The sequence below is a fragment of the Amphichorda felina genome (assembly GCF_050947745.1).
Source record: "Amphichorda felina strain 45539 chromosome Unknown scaffold_7, whole genome shotgun sequence".
Taxonomy (NCBI): domain Eukaryota; kingdom Fungi; phylum Ascomycota; class Sordariomycetes; order Hypocreales; family Bionectriaceae; genus Amphichorda; species Amphichorda felina.
Genome location: NW_028145043.1, coordinates 117,720 through 144,132, shown reverse-complemented (window position 1 = coordinate 144,132; position 26,413 = coordinate 117,720). Strand labels below are relative to the sequence as shown.

The following is a 26,413-nucleotide window of genomic DNA, read 5'->3' as shown; positions in this document are numbered from 1 at the left end:
GGGCGGGCTGGGTCATGCCATCGTCTGGCATAGTGTCCAGGCCTCTGACCATTTGTTGGTAGTAGTGCTAGAATACCCTGACCATGATGGCTACGACCTACAGCTGTGTGCTTCAAACGCATCCGTGGGATTATTGAACAAAGACAATAGCAGCGTGGGATTGATCCAACGAACAGGGTAGTCTTCAGCAGGACTCCATTGGTTGGTAGACTACCAATTCAAAGATGCAAGCGTTTGGTCCCATGCATGTAGCTTGCCAATTGAGTTACCTGCGTTACAAAAATGGCACCGGCGAGACTAACCAGGGTTCCAAAATGGTCGCAATATCCAGCCATTTCAGCCAAGGCCAGCCAGGGTATTCAGAACCAGCACGGCCGCACACGCCGGTTTGGCATCCGAGCGCCTACCAGCAAACACGAGAATAATGCAATCAATAGCTAGACAAAGAGGCTTCAGGACTACAACAATAGAGCAAACAATCCATCCAAGAAGTTTTCTGGTGACATGCTCTCCCGATCATCCCACTCCTCATCCGTGTTTGCCCCTTCACGGTAGGTACTTCTTCCAGGACTGACTGCCTCGTGGCATAAAGACCGCCCGGGAGGATGGCCAAAGCGCTTTGATCTCTCGCGTGGTAAATCGGGGTTGTCGATGAGTTCTGATGGGATTATGTAGGTGGATGGGGGGCATATTTGCGTACATGTGCACCTTGGACCGGGGAGATGAGGAATGAGACAAGGTTTGATGAGAGAAATGACACGCCTGCAAACCAATTGAACCTCTAATTCAGTACTCCCGAGCTTTAAAAAGACCGCGACGACTCAAAAAATGGCAGATATGTAAAAGAAGGGCAAATCTAACGCCAAACCAAAACCAAAGGACCCTGCTCTAGGTTCCCAACTTCCCAACTTCCGAACAGTAGTAGTACAGCACTCCCAATATTCTAATCAACAGACAGACAACACCAACATCAAACTCCCAAGCCTCTCTAAAAATAACCGGTAAAGTCATTCCCCATGTTACTCCGCGTCCCCGACCCGGCATCATAGAACGACTGCCCCCAGTCGTCCAGCTGCTGCTGCTGCGGCGGCAGACTCAGATCCTGCGGACGCACGACAAACCCGTCAGGAACCCCCTGCTGGTGGCCGGGGAACATAACACCCTGCGACCAGGCATCGACATGCTGGTTGCTGGGCGCAAGCGAGCCCGACATGGCCGTCGTCGACGCCGGCGCCAGGGCAAGCGAGGACGACGACGACGCGTCGAACATGACAGACGACGACGATGTGTGCGCAGGGGCAATCTCCCTCGCGGCAGACAGGCTGCTGGAGGAGAGGTTGCTCGCGCGGTGCGGAGCCGCCCTGACCGTGCCGATACTCTCCCTCTGGGCCAGCGGCCCGCCCAGGACACTGCCGCTCTCGTCGGACCCATCATCCGTCATGACGACGCCCGAGTCCGGCCTCGGCAGGGCGTCCTTGATCTTGCCGCGTGGCTGCGCAGCAGAGGCGGCGGCGGCGGCGGCGAGCTGCTCGTTGCGCTTGTTGCTGCGGTTGGCGTAGGGCATGGTCTGGGCGTCGGCGATGCAGCGCTCCATGGCCTCGACGAAGCACTGGTGGAACTTGGTGGCGAGGGTCTCGAGGGTGGCCGGGTTGGACATTTTGTCGCGCAGGGAGCAGCGGAGGGTGTCGAAGGAGACGAGGTAGGACGAGGAGAGCTCAAAGTGCTCGATGACGGGGGTGAAGTCTGCGTTGTCTTGTCAGCATGATATCTCGAGTATGGGATAGGTGTACTCACGATAAGACGGCACGAGGTGGTCGTCGTCTTCCGGAAAGACAATGTTCCAAATCTCCCGCCACTGCACCTCGGGCGACGTCCCGCTGGCCCTCTTGCGGCTCAGCAGCTTGGTGGACGTCGACCCGTCGATGCCCGACTCCGGGTCGTGATCCGCAATGTCACACATCTCCTCGCGCGGCAGCCGCTGGTGGTGATGCAGCTCACGGCGAGTCGCAAAATCGCGGTTGCAGCGGCCGCACACAAAGGCTGAGGGATCGTCGCGCTTGTGCTGCTTGACAATGTGCTGGCGCAGCTCGGCAAACTTGGGGAAGAAGGTCATGGCGCACGAGTGGTGGTCGCGAACGTTAAACCGCCCGGGATTCCTCTTGCGGAACGGGCAGCTTAGACGAAGGTTGGTGTCGTCGTCCTTGGGGTTGGGCCGTGCTCTCTTGATGGGGAGGAAGCCAGAGCCGTCGCCAGAGCCGTCGCTCATGTCATCGCCGTCGTCGTCGCCCCCGCGACCTCCTCCTCCTCCTCCTCCTGCCCCTCCACTGCCCCCGACAGACTGCTTCTTCCTCTTCCCGCCACGCTGTGATCCGCCCGTGCCACCGCTGCCTGGTGTTGAGGAGCTGCTCGTGGATCCCGAGACGGTGGTGTTGGTGTGCTGCGAGCCAGGGGCAGCGTGCCACATTGTCTGGCCCAGCTCGCGGATGAACCTGTGCACGACGCGGCGCGAGTCGGCCGGAGACATGGACGTGTCGTCGACGTCAACGCCGTACGCCAGCTGCAGAGCGTAGTCGAGGATGGAATCGGCGTCCTCGGGGCTGGCGTCGTCTTCGGGAGGGCCGTCGTCGTCCGAGGCGGCGGACTGGGTCTCCCATTTTTGCACCTGGGGAGGACTCTCTGACCGTGTCGACTCCTCGTAGAAGGTCAGGCGAGGCTCTGGCTCCTCTTCCTTGACGAGTGGCCCCTCGGTGGACGGGCTAAAAGGGGGAGGGGGAGGGGGGTAAGCTCAGGGCCTCACCTTGCAGCTAGCACAGGGGGGGGGGCAGATCACTCACCTCACGGGCAATGTCTCGTCGCTCTCTCTGGTGCTGGGCCGTATCTCATAAGGCTCAGGGAGGGGGATCTTGTCGGCGAAGCTGGGGTACGTGGCAACGACGGACATGTCATCCTCGTCATTGACAAAGGTCGAGCAGGTGCCGTTGGAGGGCTGGTGACGGTGCAGGATCCTGCTGGCCGGTCGGGATCCGGGAAAGGGAAACGTGTCGTGTATGTCGCTGGTGTATGCGGAGCTGAGGGGACTGGCCAGGGACGAGAGCGAGGCGGTGGTGCTGCGAGTGCTGTGGCTGCTGCGGCTGCTCAGGGACGACTGGGTTGGGGAGCGGATGCGGGCGCTGGTGCTGAGCTGGAGGGGCTCGGGCGAGTGCTTGAGGCTGCCATCTTTGGCACTGCTGAGGGCGATGGCGATGCTGGGCTTTTCGCGGACACGCAGTGGCAGTTGGCGCAGCGTGGTCGGATGCGCGGCCTCGTCGACTGCGTGTGAGTCCATCGCCAGGAGTCGGCGCCAGGTATTGCGCGCTGAGGTTGGAGGTTATAATAATAATGCGAGTAGTACGAGTACTCGGTAACTCGAAGATGGTGACGTGTCTCAGATTGGGCAATGCGGTCTCGTGTCCCCGGGAATCAGCCAATGTCCAGCATTGACGCATTGATTGAGGGCTCGTTCAGATATCAGGCATTGTCGGGTGGTTGATTGAGGGAAGAGGCGTGGAGTTGCAAGAGGGCACTGGGCAGTGTGTCCCATCCACGGATGCCTCCCGTTTACCTTATTACACCATGCACCACCTCCCGCGACCGATTTGGAACAGAGGACGCCTTGCCGCACTCCCAAACCCCCAGATCTGCAGGTCGCAAGGAGCGCAAGGAGCACTCTTCCTCAACAGGCACCTGTCGCCTTGATCCTGACCCGCGCAATGCGCCCAGTCGCCCAATGACCTTCTCACGCCTCTCCCCCAATCTCCCAATCTCCCAATCGCCCCCCCCTCCGCGGCTCCGCATTGCGCTGACATGCCCCTGTCACTCCTCCCGCCAAAGGGGAAAAAAGGGAAAAAAGGGAAAAAAGGGTTGGAAGGATTGAAACTCCGAGGGTCTCAGAGGGCCGTGATTCGCTCGTGGTGGCCATCGTTCCCCGGCTGGCGACACCATCTGCCCGCCCCCAGGCAGCCCTACGGTTCGCGTCTCGAGCCTCTGACATTGGCCCGGAGGCACCAGTTGTTTTGTTCCAAAATACGCTCACCGGAATTAAGCACCTCCCATTTGCGCACCGGTGGATGAGCACGATGCAGATGATGCAGGTGATGCAGGAGAGAGACCGCCCTGAGACGGGCCGTGGATCGAATCGTGGGGTTCCCCGGGAATCGCTCTCCGGCCCGTCCGGTGGCGCGTGCTTCATTCAGCCTGTCTTAAGGCTGGTTCAAGGCTGCCTTAGGGCTGGCTCGGCCTGAAATAGCCTAGATGCGCCGTTGGGGCTTCCAGGTTACCCCTTACAGAGTACGAGATATTAGGTGCCAGATTAGAAACGGCGTGGGATGGAAATCGCCACAAGAATGCTTACAATGATGGCACGGGCGCTAGCGGCGGCAAGCATGGCCCTTTTGCCGCTCTGCTCTAATAACAGCGAACCCTGTCATACCGTCTCATACCATTGGATCATGGCCGGCGACCTCGAGTCAACTTCTCGCGATGCGCTGTTGCGGACATCACTCTTGGGCATCAAGCGGGATCCGCCGACCCCACGGCAACGACCTGACACATTGGCAACACTCGATAACCGTCCCCTGAGACGAGGCAGAGACTCATCGGTCGGGGAGACTCCAGATGTCCTTCTGGTCCTCTTGGAGAACTTCCTCACATGGCGAGGACCCGTGGTAGAGTATATAAAGTCACGTCACGCAGGTGATAGTGGACCTAGTTAGACTTCGGCTTCTCGAGTTATTCGCATCATCCGTTCGATTAATATCACTCAACTTTAAAGCATCATTCCCAATCGAGTAATTCAATATGAGTTCCAGTCCTCAGCCCAACACTAGGTAAGCCCAGGGCATGAAGTTCAACCCAGCAGACATCAATGCTTCATGCGACTGACTTCTTCAGCGCTGCCTCCCCCATGCTTCAACGCTACCTCCACGAATCCTCCCTCCCCGACAGGCTGGTGACACAGGCAAACGGCCCACATCCCTTGTCGAGTCCCTCCCATCTGCAAACCACAGACGAGCTATCGAAGAAGCTCAATCGGATGGCATCGAAATGTGTTCCGCCCCCAGCGGACGGTCCTAGGATATGATTGCACGGCCTATGGGTCGACTGATACGGATGCATTTTTACATTAGGCGTTATTATTGGGTTACATGTATTATTATAATAATAGTTATGATCAAGGCGATAGCATTCATTACTCTCACAGATAATCCGCTCTCCGCACATCTTGAAAAAATGTTATCATCTCAGCACCATCGCCTAGGCTGGGTGGATGGCCACCTAACCCATTAACAAAGTGACAGCGCGGAACAGACATCGTGGCAACAGGGGTCTTGCCTATTCCGTAGATTGGTCTGCTAAATATAGCTCAGGCGTCGTCGTGACATTCCGGATGAACCGTCCTCGTAGCGGCTTAACTTGATGAGCAACCGAGTGACAACAAATCCCAGCAGCCAAGTGACGATGAATCCCACCGGCAAGATGTCGCAGTCCTTCAGAGTGCCTGTATCTGTAGCGCTGGAAGGGGCTCCAGGGTAGACATTGCCCTTCAACCTAGGACAAGGGAACTTGAATCAGGGTCTACGATTGCTGGAAGAGTAGACTATTGGTGCCGTCTGTTCATCCCAGTTTCAGGTAAAGAAAAGAAAGAAAGAAAAAAGAACTCATGTATTCGTAAAGCGCGTGTTGTATGCCAATACTCGTCTTTGTCATCAGTGAGGCGTTTAGTTTGCAACCTCGCATGTGTCTGGAGGCCCTCCTTCCACGCTTGGTACGATTGAGAATTTATTATTCAGCGTCAATGAAGAAGATATAGACATTGACTGGTAGAATAACAAATAGTAATATAGTGATTTGAATACCTAGGCTATTCTCATCTTTCTCATCGATCATAAATCCCACTTGTGCATGTTTACCAGCTTGTCGTACTACCATCGTGATATCGCTGTTCCCATTTCCGAATCGGACATCTCTTTGTAGAACGTCCCCATATTCCCACGATTCGACGGCGCCCCCAGCTCTTCCTTCCTCTCCGAGACCACCTCAATCTCCACAACCTTGCTGATGTTGAGGCTGAGCTCCGAGCTGTTGGACTCGACGTCATCGTCGTCGCCGTGCACGTCGTCCCCATTGTTCGCCTCCGGTCGCAGGTGTGCAGCCCGTATAGCCTCGCCGTGGAAGGACCTGCCAGACTTTCTCGCCCCGGAGCGCTGGAGGCGACGCGAGTGGCGCGTCCTTGCGACGCTCGTCCACCCGAAGCCCCAGCTGCGGAACAGCGGACGGAACGTGGCGACGCAGGCGGCGATGATGCCTAGTGCGGGTTCCATGACGGACCATATGCCGACGTCTCTGGAGGGAGCCCACGTCAGTAAACGGGGGGGGGGGAAGGGGGAATATGGGGGTTATCTTACACCGACTTGTAGAGAAACTCGAACCCCGGATCCAGGCGTGTCACGTAGGGGATTCGAACGATGAGCACGATTCCCGCACTGCAATGTGTATTGCGTCAGCTGGCGTCCGCAGCAAGATTTTCATGATGAAGCTGGGCGAGAAACCCAGGTTTCATTGAACTCACATCATGCCCAAGCTCAGAAGAAAGGCAATTATGGCCTTGGTCCGTCGGTTGATATTGACGTTCCACAGCAGCGCAATGGGCATCAGGCCCAGGCACCAGTCGGAGAGCGCCGAGGCGCAGCTGTGCACCGTGGTGGAGTAGAAGACGATGAGGTTGCTGTGGCAGTACCCATCGGAGCCGTGCACCTGGGTCCAGAAGTGCGACGGCGGGTTGCACTGGAAGACGAGGACGAAGAAGAAGGCCATGGACACGACGGCGATGATGGCAAAGTTGGTCCAGATGATGCGGCGGTGCATCTTGGTGGCGCTCATGCGGAGCAGGAGGACGCATACCGACGCCCGGATGGTGAGGGTGATGGGCGCGTAGAGGACCATGCAGAGATACCACGCCTTGAGGGAGCGCGAGGCCTGGTCCATGGTGTAGCCCAGCGAGATGTGCTTGCCCGTGGCTCCGTTGACGGCACCGTCCAGGGAGATGGTGCCGTAGGCCAAGTACCCGGCCTGGGAAACTCGTCAGCATCTCCGAAATCCAGAGCTTATTTTGATAACACTTGGGAAGTGGTGAAAGGTCTTACCATGGCACCGTAGATGAGGTAGTCATCAAGGGAGTTGAGCTTGACGACGCATGTCTTGACAATGGCTCGGAGGATGACGCAGATTCCGGCCAGGATGAGGAAAACAGACTGAACAATGAAGAGCTCGCTACTCCTGTCGAGCTTGTCGGGAATTGGGCCCATATCGGCGGCGTCCATGTCGACGTCCATGGTGAGCCCCCAGGAGCCGTGGTTGATACCACGAGCTGGACGTCTGGAGGAATCAGTGTTCGGTTTCTCGCCGACACTTGGACCCAGCCTCTGGGAGATGCCGAGGATGGAGAGGGACTCACCCAACTTTTAATATCCAGTTTCTCCGCAGGATCAACCCATGCGTGACGTCGGGCCCCCCCGCAGAGTTCCCGTTGGTGTCCGTCTTAAACATCCGCGAACCCATTAGGGGTAACAGATCCGGGGAATGCGCCCCTCTTTTGGCCGCCACATGGCCTGGATTCGTCTGTCATGGGCAGGGGGATAGGCGGTGATACTAGTACACGTTTTCTTCCGTCCAGCAAGATGCGGGATGCAGTCACGCCTGGTCTAGAGCGTTGGGTAGCGGCCTCCACTCACCATGTGTCCCCCAGGGTGGGACTAATACGTACACGGCACGGATTTCCTGGGGTTGGACCGTTGTTTGACAGGGGAGTTTCCATACCCAGGCCCGCCGAGGCAATGGGAACAGCCTGGTTTACGCAGCACGAGATGCAGACGGTCCAACTGGAGTTGGTGTGTTGGAGGAAGAATATTCGTCACGTCTGCCCACCCACCTCGACGACCCTTGTCAGCCACCAGGGGTACCGTTGGATCCCCCTCCCAAACCTTGTCTTCAGCTCTCATAAAAGATGGCTTAGGGTTGACAACGCGAATAATAATTTTGATTTGAATCCTCGCTTTCGCTTTCCATTATGGTGTAGATATCTGTCAATGGGCGTGTAGCTATTCGTATGCACTGCTGCTGAACCGAGCTTCATTTCCCACTCAGGCCTAGGCCTTTTCACTTCTACTCTTATGACCATAGAAACGCCCCCATATCCTACATGATCCTAGGTATATTTAGAGAGAGTTATGAAGCCTAGATCACCATCTACTCCAGACTAGACAGCCATTCCCCAACAATATTGTTCACACCCTTGGCGCCCTGCCACAGCGCCCAGTGGGACGAGTTGACCAACCCCCTGGTGAGACCCTGCTCAAAGTACGCCTCCATTCCCTCCGACATCTCCGGCGGCAGTGCCGTGTCCATCGTAGCCCCGATGTACAGGCCCGGCATGGGGAATGTGATATCCCCCCCGGTAGCCAAGGACAACTCGTCGTCAAAATTGGTCTTGGCCGTGCGATACCAGTTCAATGGGCCTCGCATGCCGTTCTTCAGGTACTCGCGCACATAGTAGTCCAGGTCGTCGCTGCTAACGAGGGGCGAAGGCCCCAGATTCGGCAGGTTCTCAAAGATCAGACCGGTCCGTGAATCAAAGCCCATCTCACCCTCCGGAGTCGTGCCCCCGTACAGCGCGAGCAGCACCTGGCGGATCTTCCCCGCACCACGGAGGCGCGCGTCGATGGCGGGGTCGCGCAGCTGCAGCTGGTAGCCAAAGGTTGGGGTAATTCCGTCCTCGATCTGGTCCTCGAGGTCGACGTACTCGGTGACGGGCGGGAAGTAGGGCGTGCACACGCTGAAGATGCCCCTGTACAGGTTGGGGTGCCAGAGCGCCGCGCGGTACACCATGGCGCCGCCCCAGTCGTGCCCGCCCAGGATGACCTGTTCCTTGGAGCCGACGACCCTGCGGATGAGCGTGGCCAGGTCGTCGGACATGTGCTTGAGCGAGAACTTGTTCCGGTTGAGCGGCGAGCTGGAGCGGCCGTAGCCGAGCATGTCCGGGGCGATGACCTGGTAGCCCAGGGAGGTCAGGTAGGGGATCTGGTAGCGCCAGCCGTAGGAGAGGTCCGGGAAGCCGTGGAGGAGCACGATGGTGCCGGGGCGATCGGCGGTGGTGTTGGATGGTGGCGCGAGGAGGTAGTGGTAGACATTGGGCCCGATGAGGGTGTATTGGCGCGAGTGGCTGAAGCCCAGGTCGTCGTCACAGAGCGAGGCCAGAGGCCCGGCAGTTGCCGTCGAGACCATCATGAGCCACGACCCGAGCAGAAGGGTGACGGTCCTCAGTGTCAATCTCATTGTGGGAAATGGTCTATTGCCCCAGAGAGTACGGTGGTGACGATGAGAGGCATATTATCTGAAACCATCGGATCTAGCACCCGCGATGTCTTTATTATACTTTGCGCTCAGCAGCGACAGACCATCTCCGTTTCAACAAATGTCGATATTAGATGAGCTCGCCGCATCTCCAGAGACGGGCGGGCCGCGATATCGCAAGTCAAGCTGCTTTTCGTTTAGGCTTGAGAGTTACAGCGGGGATTGCCAAGGGGGAACGGTGGGAGATGCAGGCGGTCATGTGGAAACATGGGAAGTTTATTCTCTAAACTTTCCAAATCTAGTAATGCTTGCTTGGTAGATCAATCCAGGTTCCCCGGGCCAATGAGCACCGGATCCAGCGACGGCTAATGTTGGGGAACCCCCTTTCATCCCCATGCGCCCCCAGCCAAGAGTTTGAGGTGCAGGGCGCAGATGCGGGGACATGGGGAACCCTCGCGACAGCTTCACGGTCTGGGATTCAGATGGGACCATTGCTGGCCGTTGGTCCTAGCGCAGCTTCTGGCTGCTGGCGTTGCAAGCCACAGCTGACGGTGTGGGATAAGTTGAAACAAAATGTTTGGCTTTGCCTCGGCTGTCGTATATACAGGGAGTTGCCTCGGCCCGCGTTTCATAGACTATTACGCGCTGTATTATCCCTCTGTTCAGTATGTTAATCACCTATTAACTCCTCAAAGGAAGTCGCCTATTATCGGCAATAGTCTTTAGTATAGAGGCTTAGAATAATACAGCAATTACTAGGCTAATAGTAAAAATACTATATACGTTCGAAGGGGCTAGCTTATTATCCTACTCGTTTACGTTTATTACATTTTTAGATGGTTTGCTTAGAGTGGGAATAGGTTCGCATCAAGCTGTTGATATTGGACAGTTGTACAGAAATAGATTGAAATTAGTGGGGAATTTTAGTGAATGGAACTAATAAAACAGTTCAAAGAAAGCAGCAAATATACCTGTTTCAATGAGAAGCAGTGCTCACTCCAAGCAAGTTTCATGGGATTCTTGGCCGTCCCCGATGGCTCCAAGGACAGCGACCCGGTTTGTTTTCTCAGCTAGATCGTGCTGCCTATGCACTGCCTACTCCCCTGTCTGGGGATTGTACTTGAGAAAATATAAAGCCTCCTTATTGCTGCCGTACTTATGATTTAAATCCATGTTTGGCTTATTGTAGTGTCTTATAAACCCTAGCTCGAGCGCGACTCGCCTTTGCAACCGCACCGTGTTGCGCACACGAATAATAAAAGGCTCCGCCCAGACAATTCTTCTGTTGCCCTTGAGTTTGACTGACTACAGAAACGACACGAGAGTTCCATCCGTGTCGACTCCGGTCGCCGTGACGCGGTGCCGGCCCTCCTCCTATGTCTCGACCTTGGCCTGTAGTTGCCGGCGCAGTACAAACGACGAGATGGACAGCCCCGACTTCTCCATCACCGTGATACTCAGCACACCCCCCTCGCAAAAGATGTGATGGTCCACCAGCCCACCGAGGTCCGTCCTCTGGAGGTCACATATGGCCAAACTCGCACCCTTTCTCTCCCCCACCGTCTCCGGGATGTGACACGCAGGCGGCCGGCAAAGGCGACAAAGTGCTTGTTGTTCTGAATCTCTGCGCGGTGAGGGCGGCGGCTTCCTTGTCTATCTTCGCTGACTCTATGTGCTTTATCAGTCGTGAGTCGCGACCCCGCCTTTTAGGAGCGGTGGGAGGGACATGATCATTGTATTGGATTCGCTGGTATAGAGTACAGATCACGGAAGACGGCTGGTCTACTACTACATGCTTGCATGCACCAGTTATCATCTAAGACGAATGGACAGATAACGAGCGTGCTTATTCGCATTAGGTCCGACTGTACAGACTAGCTGCGGCGAACAATAACCACAAGAACACCAGGCCTAACAGGTTCCCCACCCCCCGGTCTGCACGAAGGTTGCGGCCAAAAGTATTGTTCCATGTGGTACCTGGCCGACTATCAATTTTAAAATGGTTTCTTTTGTGCAACGCTGTTAGTGGGTTAGGTGCCAAATGTGATAAGACTTTTGGCCGCAACCTTCGCACATCCATGGATCTCACCACCTGTGCTGCGCCACGACTCCTACGAGGCTACGAGACCCCTCCCCTCTCAGTGAGGCATTCCTCTCTTTCAATAACGAGAGGCTTCAAGGGCAGCTATAGCTCGCCAAATCCCCCATCTTGAACTTGGCCCCCCCCTGGCGAACCATGACATTGTCTCAAAATGTCCCTGCCTGGACTGCCCGTCGAACTGGTCGAGACCATCGCCGCCTGTCTCGTGTCTGTGGCCGCCATCAATGCACTGTCACAAACATGCACCCGATTCTACGCCATTCTCAACCCGTTTCTATATTTTTACGATGATTCTCAGAACGGCCCCGCCGGCACCGAAGCTATGATCTGGGCTCTGAAACACGGCAAAACAAGCACAATCGATCGTATCATTGCTATATCGCCCAGCCTCCTCAAAGTGCGACACATCACCGCGGCCGTTCAGCTGCCTTGCCATCCGGGAGTTGAAATCATTACCCAGGTCCCTGCTCTGCAAGAAAAGTTCAAGAAAACTAAAGGCGTGGACGAAGATGGGAAAAACGCCATACACGTTTCCGCAACCAATCCATCAAGCGACCAGACGACGCTCGCGCTGGCCCAGGTAGGGGGCCTGGCCGTGGTCAACGTACTTGAGGGCAGGAAGACGCCCCTGCTCGCCGCACTGGAGAATGGATGTATGGGCGCAGCTGAAATCTTGATTAGCCACGGCGCCGACTTGACTGTCCGGTCAGCAGACGGTCTTTCACCCCTAGCCTTGGCCGCCCATTCCCCGTCCGGCGGGTGCATTGTCGAGGCCATATTAGAAAAGGGCGTCGATCCGGGCGCAGACCCCGTGGCACTTCTCTGCGCCGTGCGGACCGGCTCCCATGGGGTCGTCGAGCTCCTCGTTGCGGGCCGGACCAGGATTGACATTATCCCTGTGCCCAGCATCGGCAATATGCAGGTCATGAGGAATGTTCTGTGCGTGCTGGCAGACCGGGACGTATTCCCGGACGGGGGGGATGAGGGGGCTGCGCGGGCCATGATGGCTAGGACGCTGCTCGACCACGGGGCCGACCCCATCACCGCATGCAACACGTTCGCAAGCTGTGGTCCGCTGGGCAAGTTTGCAAACAGAGGACACATCCAGATTGTCAAGTGGCTCCTGGAGCGCGGGGCAGATGCCAACCAAGACGGCGGGACTCCTATGGTGGGTGCCGTGGCCTCGGGGTCACTGGAGATGGTCCAGCTGCTGGTGTCCCATGGAGGCGACGTGAATACCCCTCGCTTTCCAGGCCGCATGCCTCTCTTACATATTGCAGTAGAAAGGGGTCATTATCCCGCGGCCAGGTATCTCCTCCAGCACGGTGTCGACATCAACGGCAGCCATGACACCCACACTGCACTGCACAAGGCCGTGTGGAAATCCAACACGGCCATGGTCAGGCTCCTCCTAGACCACGGCGCCGAACTCAATCTCCAGAACCACCGCAACGAGACACCGCTCAACCTGCTCATATTTATGGACAAGGAGGAGGGAAACCTCGGCCGACTCCGCATGCTTCTGCAGGCCGGCGCCGACCCTAGCATCCCTGACGAGGACGGGGCGATTCCCTTCACCAATGCATTATTACAAGGCCGCCTCGAACTTGCCGAGGAGCTTCTCGAGTATGGCCATGACGTGAACATGACTACGTGTGCCCGCTCAGGCAAGACTGTTCTGATGGAAGTCGCGGGATCGGCAACCTCCCGGGCGGTGCAGTGGCTCCTCGACAGGGGAGCAGACATCAATGCCGTTTCCAAGGATGGCAAGACGGCTCTCGACATGGCCATTGAACGTCTTAGGCTGGGGTATGTCGCGTCTCTGCTGCTCTCACAGGGCGCCGTATCGCCTCGGATGACGGAAGAAGAGAGAATCGATCTTATGGAACTGCATAGCGAGAACTTGGCCAGGTTGATGGGTCAGAGTCCTAGTTGTGATTTGTGACGCCCGACAAACAGGGGACCGGGTTGGTGACAATTGGCAGCGACAAAGATGGAACGGGCGAATAGCGGGAGGGAGTGATTTATATACATATATTGCGATAGTTCAATGAGGCTATGAATCTTTTTGTTATTTGGTCCGCGTTTTTGCCACATCTTGCCCTTGGAGCAACCCACAGGGAACAGATAAAACGATGCCTGGAGGGCTGGTAAAGAATGAGAATTAGAACTTGAAAGATGGGCAATCCACTGAAGAAGCCCTACGATGGGAACTATCGCTGCAGAGAATGATACTGGGAAATCTTCAACTAATACTTCAAGAACGTTTGGAACTCGGCTGATGCTATCCGTAGCTATGATCCAGTTTAACATAAATAATTGGGTGTTAGAACAAAATTTTGTGAAAAAGCAAGCACCGCTTCAGATAGTACTAATGACGAAGGGAAAGCCTAAACAACGGAATCAGACTAAACACCAAGGAGGACCGGGGAGTTGGGGCGTTGCATGTATATCTACCGTTCCCAAGGTTCGAGTCCGAGACGCCGGAGCTGCTGGAATCCGAGCGGGCCAATCCGATCCCGGGGAAGTGGAGACGACCGGCCGAGTCCTGGCTGAGTCGCCTTGATGTTGTTAACATAAGACTGTAGGTATGCCTTGTAGGGCTAACTGGGGACTTCGAAAACTACTCGATTTAAGGGATAGGTAGGAAAAAGGGATCCAATCGGCCATTTAATTTTGTTTCCGTCAGCTTGGCAGATGCAAGAGTCGTCATCTGCCGTACGTGCCTGGCGCTTGTGCGTTTATGTCCCGAGATCTGGCAAACGTCGATGAAGCATTCTTGTGTTCTCTCTCTCTCTCTCCCTCTCTCTCTCTCTTTCTTTTTCTTTCCTAGTGCTATCCACTGGGGTCATTGGGGCTGTGATGGATTCTATCATATTCGACGTCAGCAGTAAGCCGCCACGATTGCATGGGTCAGGAAGGCCATGCGCTGCGCGTGGCGCAGGTGGAATTTGATCCGATCATCCTTCACCGTAATATTATGGCCATTCTAAAATAATCGATACCCAATGGCCGCAGCAGTGGCATTGAATTCTAGCGTCATGGCAGCTTGAGAAGCCAGGACCTGCCCATACACCGACCCAGTCCCAATAAAAGCCACTGTCGGGCTCTCGGATTCGGCGTCACGATGCTTCAACTGCGACTTTCTGGTTCCCGGGCCCCATCCTCCACCATGCCCAATAACTCCGATACCTTGTACCTGAGCTCAACCCCTGAGGCTTCCCGGTCAGCTTCATCTTCTCCCCAGCCGTCGGGCCGCAAGGGCAACAAAAAAGTGCGAACAGGATGCATCACCTGCAAGTAAGTCAACACGGGCAACTTTTGGGGCGTCATGCGGCCATACTGACCTCTTTGGCACAGGATTCGCAAGGTCAAGTGTGACGAGGCCAAGCCATCATGTCTACGCTGCGTCAAGACTGGCCGTAAATGCGACGGCTACCCGATCCCCAAGCCAAGAGCTTCGCGCCTCAAGTCCCCGAGCCTGGCGTCGGGGCTGGAGACGGCCGATGAGCTCCGCGCATTTGATTATTACCGGAGTCGGTCGGTGTCGGTCTTGGGTGGCTTCTCCGCCACAGCTGACGAGTTCTGGGGCGGTCTGGTGGTGAAACTGACAGCAACTGAACCTGCTGTGCGCCATGCCGTTCTCGCTCTGAGTAGTCTGCACGAGAGGGTGTCGCAGGCCAGAGATGGGGCCAGGACCGGCACCGACTTTGCCTTTCAAGAGTATGGCAGGGCTATTACTGCCGTACGCAACTGGGACATGAGATCAAACGCAGCCGACGTGCCCATGATTCCCCTGCTTGTCTGTGTGCTCTTTGTCTGCATCGAGTTCCTCCTGCAGTACGAGGAGGCAGCACAGATACATATCTGCCAGGGTCGACTCATCTTGTCCAGGATGGACCAACAGTCAATCCCCTCACCCGCCATGGACGTGGCGCGCAACGTCTTGGTGCCAATCTACGCTCGCCTTAGCCTTGCCACATTTCTCTTTGGGACGAGGCCAGAGTCTATTCCAGACCATCTTACACCAGGAGGAGGCGAGCTTCCGGCGACATTCGGGTCGTGGAGGGAGGCGAGGGATACCTTGTACCACTTAGTAGACCGGGGTCTTCGGGCCTCTGTCGTTGACTGGAGGCCGGCGGTATATGATCCCAACACCGAGCCGTGGAAGCTGTACATGATGGAGTCGGCGCAGCAGGATATGCTCGCAAAGATGGCACAGTGGCATACAGCATTCTCTGTCCTCAAGGCGACCACGCCTGCCGAGACTCCCTCCTCCAGGGCCACTGAGCACCTCCTCTACGTCTACTACCACTGCGTCATCATATGGATCTCGACCTCGCTGTCCCCCCTTGAGACAGCTTACGACGCCCACGAAGCCGGATTTTCCGCTCTGGTGTCGCACGCTGCATCCGTCATTGCCGAGTCGCGCTCTCTGTCCAGGGAAGACGCGGCGTTCACCTTTGAGACTGAGGTGGGTGCGCCGCTCTACTGGGTCGCGTCCAAGTGCCGGCAGCCCTTCCTACGGCGCGCGGCACTGAACTTGCTCCGGAGGGACGAGGTCATGAGGAGGCGGGAGAACCTGTGGCGGCCGCGGGAATTGGTCGTTGTCGCGTCTCGGCTGATTGAGATGGAGGAGGGGATAGGCGCGGCGCTGCATCATGATGGCCTGAGCGATCTCTACGCGGGGGCGACCGGGTACTGGCACTCTGAGGACGAGATGAGAGTGCCCACGACTCGGCAACCGACCTTGGACAGACCGGTCGTTAGGCTGGGCCCCGATGAGCTCTCGGGAGACTTAGCCCTAGAGACATCGCTCGATCAACGGCGTCATGAGTCGCCTCCAGGTTTCTCGCCCATGTCACAGGACACAGAGACGGCAGTGGCCATGCCCATTATCGAGAGTGGAAGTTTGGTGGCACCGTACGGCGTGTCTGAGTCTCGACGTATCAAGAACGCTCTGATCGGGCCGTTCAAGTCTGGAGGAGTGTGGGTGACGACCTTTGAGGAGCCTCTACCGGGACAGCTAGAGTGGCACACCAGGAAGCTGTTTCTCCAGATTTGAGGTGTTGAGAGAGGATATGTTGATTTATGATGGGAGGTGTGGAGAATGATGAGGTCTAGCATTTAGATTTATATAGAAATAAGCGAGGATTGTTTGAACATGACTGCATTTTAGTAGATCGACTCCAGGACCATCTACATAGAATTCCTGAAATTCTGAGACATGTTGATGCTGGAATGTTTGTGCTCTATCTGAACCTCCCATGCACCTGTTTCGGCGGCCGTGCTGGTGGAGGCCGTGGGGCCGAGTTTACCAGCATGACGTGCCTCTGTATCAGATTTGACTAGATAATCTTCCGAGACTGACCTTGAACGGCTGGTTCAATGGCGGACCCGTCTGCGGGTCGAATTTGTCTGACAGAAACTGCATTGGCCCTGGTTGCCTTGGGATAGAAGGGGCGTAGATCACGCCGGGCCTCTCGCAATGGGAGTCGCGCTGTTCGTGAGCGGTCGTTTGGGTCGGTCTAGACACCCAGGACGTCTGGTGCTCGTCTTCTCGCTTGTAGAATAGGGTCTTCTCCTATTACTTGTCTTATCCCTCAGGTCTTTGCGACCTCACTTCGCCTGGGAGCTGATGCTGAGGCTAGCTTCCGCCGCTTGTTCATCTCATCTTGTTCCGCAAGAACTTTGGCAGTGAGGGACGCCGCCAGTGGATTGTTGATGCCGCTGATTCTAGAGTCGCCGTTCTTCTTTGAACCGTCAACCCCGTTGGTATCGCCGCTAGTTTTTCGCTTTGACTTTTCACCCTCGCCGTTCTCCTCCCGCGCATCATCAGCCTTGCGCTTCTTCTTCTTCTCCGACTTGTCCTTCTTCAGGGTGTGTGTCAGGCCGGCCGTGCGCAGGTCGTCCATCCTCTTCTGCAAACGCTCAATCTCCTTTTCTGTCGTGGGGAGAATGGGAACGATATTCTCCTTGCTGAAGGCTTCTCCACATTCGGGACACGTCTTCTCCTGGATCTCCTTGATGGCAACCTCGGCAAAGACGTGCCCGCATGGGACAAGGTAGACGGCCTTGGTCGAAGGTCCCATCTCCTTCATCGAGATGGGGCAAGCCCACTTGTCACCAGCCTTGGAGAACTTGAGCTTGGCGACATCGCGGAGGGATCGAATGCCCATGGTGGCGGGCGTGATGTCGGCGGGCTCGTCGGAGGGCATGAGGCCCTTGAGGATGGATTCGTAGTTGTATAGGCGACCGCGCCAGTCGGAGACGACGGAGGCGAGATCGATGGGCTCGCCGTTGAGGGCGCAGTGAGACCAGGCATGGCTGAGCGACTCGAGAGCCGTGGCTTTGAGTTCGGAGATGGTCGGTGCGCGGGCGGCATCCTTGACGAGCTCGCGCCGTTTAGGAATGGACCCTCCGTCGTTACCCATGGTTAGGAATTAGGGGCCAGGGGATGGAAGACCAAAAGCAATGCCGAGGAGGAGGGTGATTGCGACAGGACCTTGGGGTGCTCTGAGAGGAAGCAGTTGATCATGTGCATGTGAGATGCGAAGGTTGATGGTGGCAAGACAGGCGCAGGACGGGAGAGATTCCTAAAAGCTGAGGCGCGTGGATCCCCAACTGGGTGACACAGTGTGGCTCGAGGTCTCAGTACAGGCTGCCGCTTCCAACAGCAATAAAGAGCTGGATCAAAATGGTAGAAGTTTAGATCGCTAGTATGGCCGAATCTTATCTACTTAATAAAATTTCTATCCTACAGCCCACTCGGATGGAGGCGTCGTTTTTGAGTGAGGAATCGGTCACCTGGATAGCGCATGTTCCTTTTTTGTTTCGGCCGGCAGTCCCACTTCAAATAGACAGGGAGCCGCCCCGCTTGCTTTTGATTGGCTGTAGCCAGATTAGGATCTCGTCAACCACGGTCACCCACCTCGATCCGTCAACACAACCACCACCCTCCATTCAGTTCGCCGTCATGACGGGCTGACCTTGCCTATATCTACTCTCAGCTCTCCCACCCGGCGGCAGGTCCCTAGACGTTGAGACACTTTGCTCCAGCACCCGTCTCTTTCTTCAGTCAACCCTTGTTTTCACCTTTTCCACCTCCCCATTCAACTTTCGAAGCTCGCGCATTCCCAAGCTCCTGAGCGACCCAACACAGCAAACATTCGTCTCGAACCTCACCACCACGACCGGTGTCCGACATCTATATTGTCATATGCGGCCTTGATTCATGGATTAGAAGCGCTAGCGGGGGAGGATGGCGCACCCACAGCAGCAGATCGCTCTGGAGCGATTGGACGTCATAACGCGTGGTCTGCGCTCCAGGTACTTCCCTGCCCTCCTCCATCGTCGAGGGACCGTGGCTTTGGGTGCTGATAAACTACTAGAGCTGGTGACGATGTGCGCAATCGATCTGCGCTCCAACTCCGGGAGCTAGTGGCGGTCTGCCATAGAGGTAAGAGCATCTCCCCCGCGCCTCTTCCCAAGAGATCCCCCCACCAGCTGACTTTTACTCTAGATCTGAGCCCCGAGCAGTTCCTTGTCTTTTACAACACGGTGAACAACAAGATCACGCAGCTTATAACACATGGAGGCGACTCTTTCGAACGTCTCGGCGGCATATATGCCCTCGATGCCCTGGTTGATTTCGAAGGCGTCGATATCGCTGCAAAATACACCCGATTCACCCAGAACCTCAAGACGATTATGCGAGGCAAGGATATCAATCCCATGCAGCCAGCAGCAATCGCCCTAGGAAAACTTTGTCGCCCTGGCGGCTCCATGATCTCAGAACTCGTCGAGTCCGAAGTTAACACTGCCCTCGAGTGGCTCCAGAACGACCGAATCGAGGAACGCCGGTACAGCGCAGTCCTCGTCTTGCGCGAGCTATCACGGAATGCCCCGACTCTCATGTACCAGTACATTCCCACCATTTTCGACTGGATTTGGGTTGGACTTCGCGATCCTCGACAGCTTATTCGGGTGACCTCGGCCGAAACTGTTAGCGCCGCTTTCAAGATCATCCGTGAGCGAGACCAGGAGATGAAGCAGCTTTGGATGAACAAGATCTACAACGAGGCAAGACAGGGCCTTAGGCTTGGTACTGTCGAGTCTATCCACGGATCGTTGCTCGTGTTGAAAGAGCTTCTTGAGCAGGGCGGCATGTTTATGCAGGATCACTACCAGCAAACTTGCGACATCGTCTTTAAGCACAAGGACCACCGCGACCCTACCATTCGGAGAACTGTGGTCATTCTGATCCCGGACCTGGCCAGCTATGCGCCGACAGAGTTCGCTCACACATGGCTGCACAAGTTCATGGTATATCTGTCCGGTATGTTGAAGAAGGACAAGGAACGCAATGATGCTTTCCTCGCCATTGGCAACATCGCCAATTCGGTCAAGAGCGCCATCGCGCCATATCTCGACGGTGTCCTCATTTATGTGCGGGAGGGGCTGAGTACCCAGTCTCGCAAGAGAGGCTCTGTCGATCCGGTCTTCGACTGCATCAGTCGCCTAGCTGTAGCTGTTGGCCAGACGCTGAGCAAGTATATGGAGGCGCTGCTCGATCCCATCTTTGAATGCGATCTAACGCCCAAGTTGACCCAAGCACTGGTCGACATGGCATTCTACATTCCACCTGTGAAGCCCACAATCCAAGAGAGACTGCTGAATATGCTCAGCAAGGTACTCTGTGGCGAGCGTTTCAAACCCCTTGGTGCGCCCCAGCCCAACACGCTGAACTCGGTACCCGTTATCACCAAGGACCCCAAAGATCCCCAAGCATACGAGCACCGAAAGGCAGAGATCAAGTTGGCACTAAACACACTCGGAAGCTTCGACTTTAGCGGCCATGTACTGAACGAATTCGTGCGTGATGTTGCTATCAAGTACGTCGAGGATGAAGATCCCGAAATCAGGGAAGCAGCGGCTCTTACCTGTTGCCAGCTCTACGTCCGCGACCCCATTGTCAATCAGACTAGTTACCATGCCCTCCAGGTCGTAGGCGACGTGATTGAGAGGCTACTGACAGTCGGCGTGTCGGACCCAGAGCCCAGTATCCGGCGGACCGTGCTCGCAGCCCTGGACGAACGCTTCGATCGGCACCTTGCCAAGGCTGAGAACATTCGTGTGCTCTTCTTCGCTCTCAACGATGAGGTCTTCTCGATCCGTGAGGTCGCCATCTCCATCATTGGACGCCTTGCCCGCTTCAACCCTGCCTATGTCATCCCCTCGCTTCGAAAGACTCTCATCCAGATGCTTACCGAGCTGGAGTTTTCCGACGTCGCACGAAACAAGGAAGAGAGCGCGAAGTTGCTGAGTCTGCTGGTTCAGAACACACAAGGGCTTATTAAGCCCTACGTCGATCCCATGATCTCAGTGCTCCTGCCGAAGGCTAGCGATCCCAACCCGACTGTCGCTGCGACCATCCTCAAGGCGATTGGCGAGCTAGCAACCGTTGGTGGGGAGGACATGCTTCAGTACAAGGATCGTCTTATGCCCATCATCATCGATGCTCTTCAAGATCAGAGCTCGAACCCCAAGCGCGAGGCTGCCCTCCACGCTCTCGGCCAGCTTGCAAGCAACTCTGGCTATGTCATTGAGCCGTATCTGGAGTACCCGCAACTGTTGGAGCTTCTCCAGAACATTGTCCGCACGGAGGGTCATGTGGTCCCACTGAGGCAAGCCACGATAAAATTGATGGGCATCCTCGGTGCACTGGACCCCTATAAGCATCAGGTAAGCCATTCATGCCCTAAATAGCTGGTGATGCGGTTGCTAACTCCTAGAAGCAAGTCGAAGAACGTTCTCCCGAGAACCAGCGGCGAGCGGAGTCCAGCCCAATAACGGATATATCGTTGATGATGACGGGACTTACCCCCTCCAACAAAGAGTACTATCCCACCGTCGCCATCAACGCCCTCCTTCAGATCCTCAAGGATCAATCTCTGGTGCAGCATCACGCCTCCGTCGTCGAAGCGATTATGAGTATCTTCCGGACGCTCGGTCTGGAGTGTGTGTCATTCCTGGATAGGATTGTTCCCGCTTTCCTGGGAGTGATACGATCATCGTCTTCAACCCGGCTTGAGTCCTACTTCAACCAACTGGCAACGTTGGTGGGAATTGTCCGCCAGCACATCAGGACCTACCTGAAGGAAATTGTTGAGGTTATCCACGAGTACTGGAACACATCTGCCTCGATGCAGACGACCATTCTTCTGCTCATCGAGGCCATTTCTCGATCGTTGGAAGGCGAGTTCAAGATCTACCTTGCCGGCTTACTGCCACTCATGCTTGGGGTACTCGAGAAGGACATTTCGCCAAAGCGCACCCCCTCGGAGAGAGTTCTTCATGCTTTCCTGGTCTTTGGTGCGAGCGCTGAAGAGTACATGCATCTCATTATCCCTGTTATTGTCAGGACCTTCGAGAAGCAGGGGCAGCCAACGTTCATTCGGAAGTCGGCCATTGATACGATTGGAAAGATTTCCCGGCAGGTCAACCTCAATGACTATGCCGCCAAGATCATACACCCGCTGACCCGAGTGCTGGATTCGGGTGACCCGTATCTGGGCGCTGCAGCCTTGGATACCCTCTGTGCCCTCATTCATCAGCTGGGCAAGGATTATCTTCACTTCATGGGGACTGTGAACAAGGTTCTCAGCCAAACGCAGATTCCGCACCAAAATTATGACCTCCTTGTCAGTAAGCTGAAGAAGGGAGAGGTTCTTCCGCAGGACCTCAGCTCGGAACAACGATTTTCAGATGTTGTTGATGAACCCGCACTCGCCGACCTGCAAGGGAAGAAGCTCGAAATGAATGCAATTCATCTCAAGGCAGCTTGGGACACGCGAGGCAAGTCCACAAAGGAGGACTGGCAAGAATGGCTAAGACGGTTCAGCATAACATTGCTAAGCGAGTCGCCCAACCATGCCCTCCGAGCCTGCGCAAGCCTAGCCAGTGTTTATCTTCCCCTCGCTCGCGACCTTTTCAATTCGGCGTTTGTGTCTTGCTGGAGCGAACTTTATGAACAGTTCCAGGAAGAACTAATCCAGAACATCGAGAGCGCTATCAAGTCGGAGAATGTCCCTCCTGATCTGCTGGGGCTGTTGCTGAACCTAGCAGAATTCATGGAGCACGACGATAAGGCCTTGCCCATTGATATCCGCGTTCTTGGTCGGGAGGCTGCGCGATGCCACGCGTACGCCAAGGCTCTGCACTACAAGGAGCTTGAATTCCTTCAGGATCAGAGCAGTGGTGCTGTCGAGGCCCTGATTGTCATTAACAATCAGCTGCAGCAGTCGGACGCCGCCATCGGCATCCTGCGCAAAGCTCAGCTATATAAAGATGGCATCCAGCTTCGAGAAACCTGGTTTGAAAAGCTAGAGCGCTGGGAAGAGGCTTTGGCCTTCTACAACAAACGTGAGGCAGAGATTCCTGAGGATCAGGCGACTCCGCTCGAGATTGTCATGGGCAAGATGCGCTGCTTACACGCGCTCGGAGAATGGGATGCTCTTGCAGACTTGACCAGCACGACCTGGGCCAACTCGGCCCCCGAGGTTCAGCGGAAGATTGCGCCTCTTGCAACGGCTGCCGCCTGGGGCTTAGGCAAGTGGGACTCTATGGACAGCTATCTCTCGTCCCTGAAGAGACACTCTCCCGACCGTGCCTTTTTCGGAGCCATCCTTTCTGTGCACCGCAATCAGTTCCGCGAAGCCATCTCCTGTATTCAGCAGGCTCGCGAAGGCCTCGACACTGAGCTTAGTGCACTTGTCAGCGAATCCTACAACAGAGCATACGAGGTCGTGGTCCGTGTTCAAATGCTCGCGGAACTCGAGGAGCTCATCGTCTACAAACAGTGCGACGAGAAGAAGCAGGCCGTCATGCGGAAGACTTGGGAGACACGACTTCGGGGCTGCCAACGAAATGTCGAGGTTTGGCATCGCATGCTTCGACTGCGTGCTCTGGTCATCTCACCAAGGGAAAACATGCACATGTGGATCAAGTTTGCAAACCTGTGCCGCAAATCTGGAAGGGTCGGGCTTGCAGAGAAGTCGCTCAAGCAGCTCATTGGGACCGACAGAAACTTGGAATCCATCATCCCGTACTGGGATGATCCGCAAGATGCGTCTCAATCCCGAAACACACCCGCCCAAGTCATTTATGCCGTGCTAAAGTATGAGTGGGAGATTGGCCAGCAGCCAGGCCACCGTACGTCTGGGACGGCAGAGAAGACTCTCTACTGCCTGCGCAAGTTCACCAACGACTCGGCCAACCGCCTGGAAGTTGCCAGGGCCCATCTCACCACACAAACTGGAAACGAGTTGGCCATTCCTCAAGACTACACCTTCCATGACTTTGTGGATCCCTCAATCATGAGCCCGCAGACTCAGAAGGCCTTGTACGATCAGACCGTACTCCTTGCTAAATGTTACTTGCGACAGGGAGAGTGGCTGGTCACCCTCAACAAGGATAACTGGCAGGATACGCACCTAGAGGACGTTCTGGACTCCTACTCACAGGCCACCAAATACAACCCTCGATGGTACAAGGCGTGGCACGCGTGGGCCTTGGCCAACTTTGAGATCGTGCAGCGACTATCGGCTAAGAACGAGGGCCACATGTCAAGGGCGGACCAGGCATTTATCATTGACCATGTTGTGCCAGCTGTCAAGGGTTTCTTCAAATCCATCGCTTTGTCGGCCGGCAGCTCACTGCAAGACACCCTCCGGCTGTTGACCCTCTGGTTCGCCCACGGCGGTAGCCCTGAAGTCAACACTGCCGTGACCGACGGCTTCACCAACGTCACCATTGATACTTGGTTGGAGGTCATTCCTCAGCTCATTGCTCGGATCAACCAGCCCAACAGGCGGGTTCAGCAGTCCGTGCACAGCCTTCTTGCCGATGTTGGCCGGGCACACCCTCAAGCCCTTGTGTACCCCCTCACTGTGGCGATGAAATCGTGGAAGAATACCCGTCGGTCTCGATCTGCCGCTCAAATCATGGATAGCATGCGCCAGCACAGCTCCCAACTCGTGTCCCAGGCCGAGCTGGTCAGCCACGAGCTTATCCGTGTTGCTGTGCTATGGCATGAGCTCTGGCATGAGGGCCTGGAGGAAGCGTCTCGCCTCTACTTTGGAGACCAGAACATTGAGGGCATGTTTGCCACTCTGGAGCCGCTTCACGAGCTACTGGACCGTGGTCCGGAAACTCTACGAGAGATATCTTTCGCCCAAGCCTTCGGGCGTGACCTCAAGGAGGCCCAGGAATGGTGCCAACAATACGAAAGGAGTGGCGATGTCAACGACCTGAACCAAGCCTGGGATCTGTATTATCAAGTGTTCCGCAGAATATCTAGGCAACTTCCGCAAGTGACATCGCTGGAGCTCACATACTGCTCACCCAAACTCCTCAACGCCAAGGACCTCAGCCTTGCTGTACCTGGCACATACCGCAGCGGCGCCCCAATTGTCAGCATCACCTCGTTCGAGACGACGTTTACCGTCATCAACTCCAAGCAGCGACCGAGAAAATTCACCTGCCATGGCAGCGATGGCAACAGCTATGCATTCTTGCTGAAGGGACACGAGGACATTCGTCAAGATGAGCGTGTCATGCAGCTCTTTGGTCTGTGCAATACTCTGCTGGCCAACGACTCTGAGTCGTTCAAGCGGCATCTCAACATCCAGCGCTTCCCCGCCATTCCGCTGTCCCAGAACTCTGGTCTGCTTGGATGGGTGCCCCATAGTGACACCCTCCATGTGCTGATTCGGGAGTACCGTGAGAGCCGTAAGATTTTGCTCAATATCGAACACCGCATCATGCTGCAGATGGCGCCCGATTATGATAATCTCACGTTGATGCAGAAGGTGGAGGTGTTTGGCTATGCCCTCGACAATACCACTGGCCAAGATTTGTACCGCGTACTGTGGCTCAAGTCCAAGTCATCCGAGGCATGGCTGGAGCGGCGAACCAACTACACTCGGTCCCTGGGCGTCATGTCCATGGTTGGATACATTCTCGGCCTGGGTGATCGCCACCCGTCGAACCTCATGCTCGACCGCATCACTGGCAACATTGTCCACATCGACTTTGGCGACTGCTTCGAGGTTGCCATGAAGCGCGAGAAGTATCCCGAGCGTGTGCCATTCCGCCTGACGCGCATGTTGACGTACGCCATGGAGGTCAGCAACATTGAAGGAAGCTTCCGCATCACCTGCGAGCACGTCATGCGAGTTCTCAGAGAGAACAAGGAGAGTATCATGGCGGTTTTGGAAGCGGTAAGTCCTGAATACGATTGTCTAGAAGTAACCCTCCACTAACAGGTCTGCAGTTCATTCATGATCCACTTCTCACATGGCGCCTAACCAATGCGGCGTCCCCCACCGGTCCCAACTTTAGGTCGGAACGGGAGACTGCCCTGGCCGGTCCTAATGGGGCTCGAGCCAGGCGCCAGTCGATACTGGAGGGGGATGTCGCGCCTTCAGAGCTGCTGGCCGGTGCTGTTGATCCCAACCTGCCGAGCGGCCGTGCACGGGCGCGCACCAACAGCACAACTGCCAGTGGCATGACGGACGGAACCCACATGGTGAATGGAATGCCGGTTGTTCAGGAAGGGGAGAGTCAGAATGCTCGGGCTGTGGAGGTTCTGGACCGGGTGCAGCAGAAGCTCACGGGTCGCGACTTCAAGCCCAACGAGGAACTCGACATCATCAACCAGGTCAACAAGCTGATTGTCGAGGCGACGAAGCTGGAGAACCTGTGCCAGCACTACATCGGATGGTGCAGCTTCTGGTAAGCGAGGTGTGGGATTCGGAGCATCAAGAGGAGAGCGAGCGGGGCGTTGGGATGGCATTTGAAGACCTCATAGAGGAGAGGAAGTTGATGGTTTGACATGTGCTATATATCCTCCTCAGAGCTAGG

General features: G+C 55.8%; 7 protein-coding genes across 7 annotated transcripts; 3 read left to right on the top strand and 4 right to left on the bottom strand.

Annotated features, from left to right (window-relative positions):
- Positions 1-988: 988 nt before the first annotated feature.
- Positions 989-3,325, bottom strand: ACO1O0_006817 (uncharacterized protein; the record flags this gene model as incomplete). Its single annotated transcript, XM_083196197.1, has 3 exons — positions 989-1,743; positions 1,795-2,756; positions 2,835-3,325. 3 exons carry the CDS (start codon positions 3,323-3,325, stop codon positions 989-991), a joined length of 2,208 nt encoding a protein of 735 aa, XP_083047405.1.
- Positions 3,326-5,960: 2,635 nt separating this feature from the next.
- Positions 5,961-7,370, bottom strand: ACO1O0_006816 (uncharacterized protein; the record flags this gene model as incomplete). The annotated part of the gene is made up of 4 exons (XM_083196196.1): positions 5,961-6,381; positions 6,444-6,521; positions 6,608-7,107; positions 7,182-7,370. The coding sequence occupies 4 exons, from the start codon at positions 7,368-7,370 to the stop codon at positions 5,961-5,963; spliced, it is 1,188 nt and encodes a 395-aa protein (XP_083047404.1).
- A 913-nt stretch (positions 7,371-8,283) lies between these two features.
- ACO1O0_006815 (alpha/beta hydrolase) lies at positions 8,284-9,369 on the bottom strand (the record flags this gene model as incomplete). The annotated part of the gene is made up of 1 exon (XM_083196195.1): positions 8,284-9,369. The coding sequence occupies one exon, from the start codon at positions 9,367-9,369 to the stop codon at positions 8,284-8,286; it is 1,086 nt and encodes a 361-aa protein (XP_083047403.1).
- Positions 9,370-11,639: 2,270 nt separating this feature from the next.
- Positions 11,640-13,433, top strand: ACO1O0_006814 (ankyrin repeat domain-containing protein; the record flags this gene model as incomplete). Its single annotated transcript, XM_083196194.1, has 1 exon — positions 11,640-13,433. One exon carries the CDS (start codon positions 11,640-11,642, stop codon positions 13,431-13,433), a length of 1,794 nt encoding a protein of 597 aa, XP_083047402.1.
- Positions 13,434-14,660: 1,227 nt separating this feature from the next.
- ACO1O0_006813 (Zn(II)2Cys6 transcription factor domain-containing protein) lies at positions 14,661-16,553 on the top strand (the record flags this gene model as incomplete). Its single annotated transcript, XM_083196193.1, has 2 exons — positions 14,661-14,788; positions 14,849-16,553. 2 exons carry the CDS (start codon positions 14,661-14,663, stop codon positions 16,551-16,553), a joined length of 1,833 nt encoding a protein of 610 aa, XP_083047401.1.
- A 538-nt stretch (positions 16,554-17,091) lies between these two features.
- rtf2 (Rtf2 RING-finger-domain-containing protein) lies at positions 17,092-17,922 on the bottom strand (the record flags this gene model as incomplete). The annotated part of the gene is made up of 1 exon (XM_083196192.1): positions 17,092-17,922. The coding sequence occupies one exon, from the start codon at positions 17,920-17,922 to the stop codon at positions 17,092-17,094; it is 831 nt and encodes a 276-aa protein (XP_083047400.1).
- An 827-nt stretch (positions 17,923-18,749) lies between these two features.
- TOR1 (armadillo-type protein) lies at positions 18,750-26,288 on the top strand (the record flags this gene model as incomplete). The annotated part of the gene is made up of 5 exons (XM_083196191.1): positions 18,750-18,817; positions 18,880-18,947; positions 19,011-21,232; positions 21,283-25,770; positions 25,824-26,288. 5 exons carry the CDS (start codon positions 18,750-18,752, stop codon positions 26,286-26,288), a joined length of 7,311 nt encoding a protein of 2,436 aa, XP_083047399.1.
- Between the last annotated feature and the right edge of the window lie 125 nt (positions 26,289-26,413).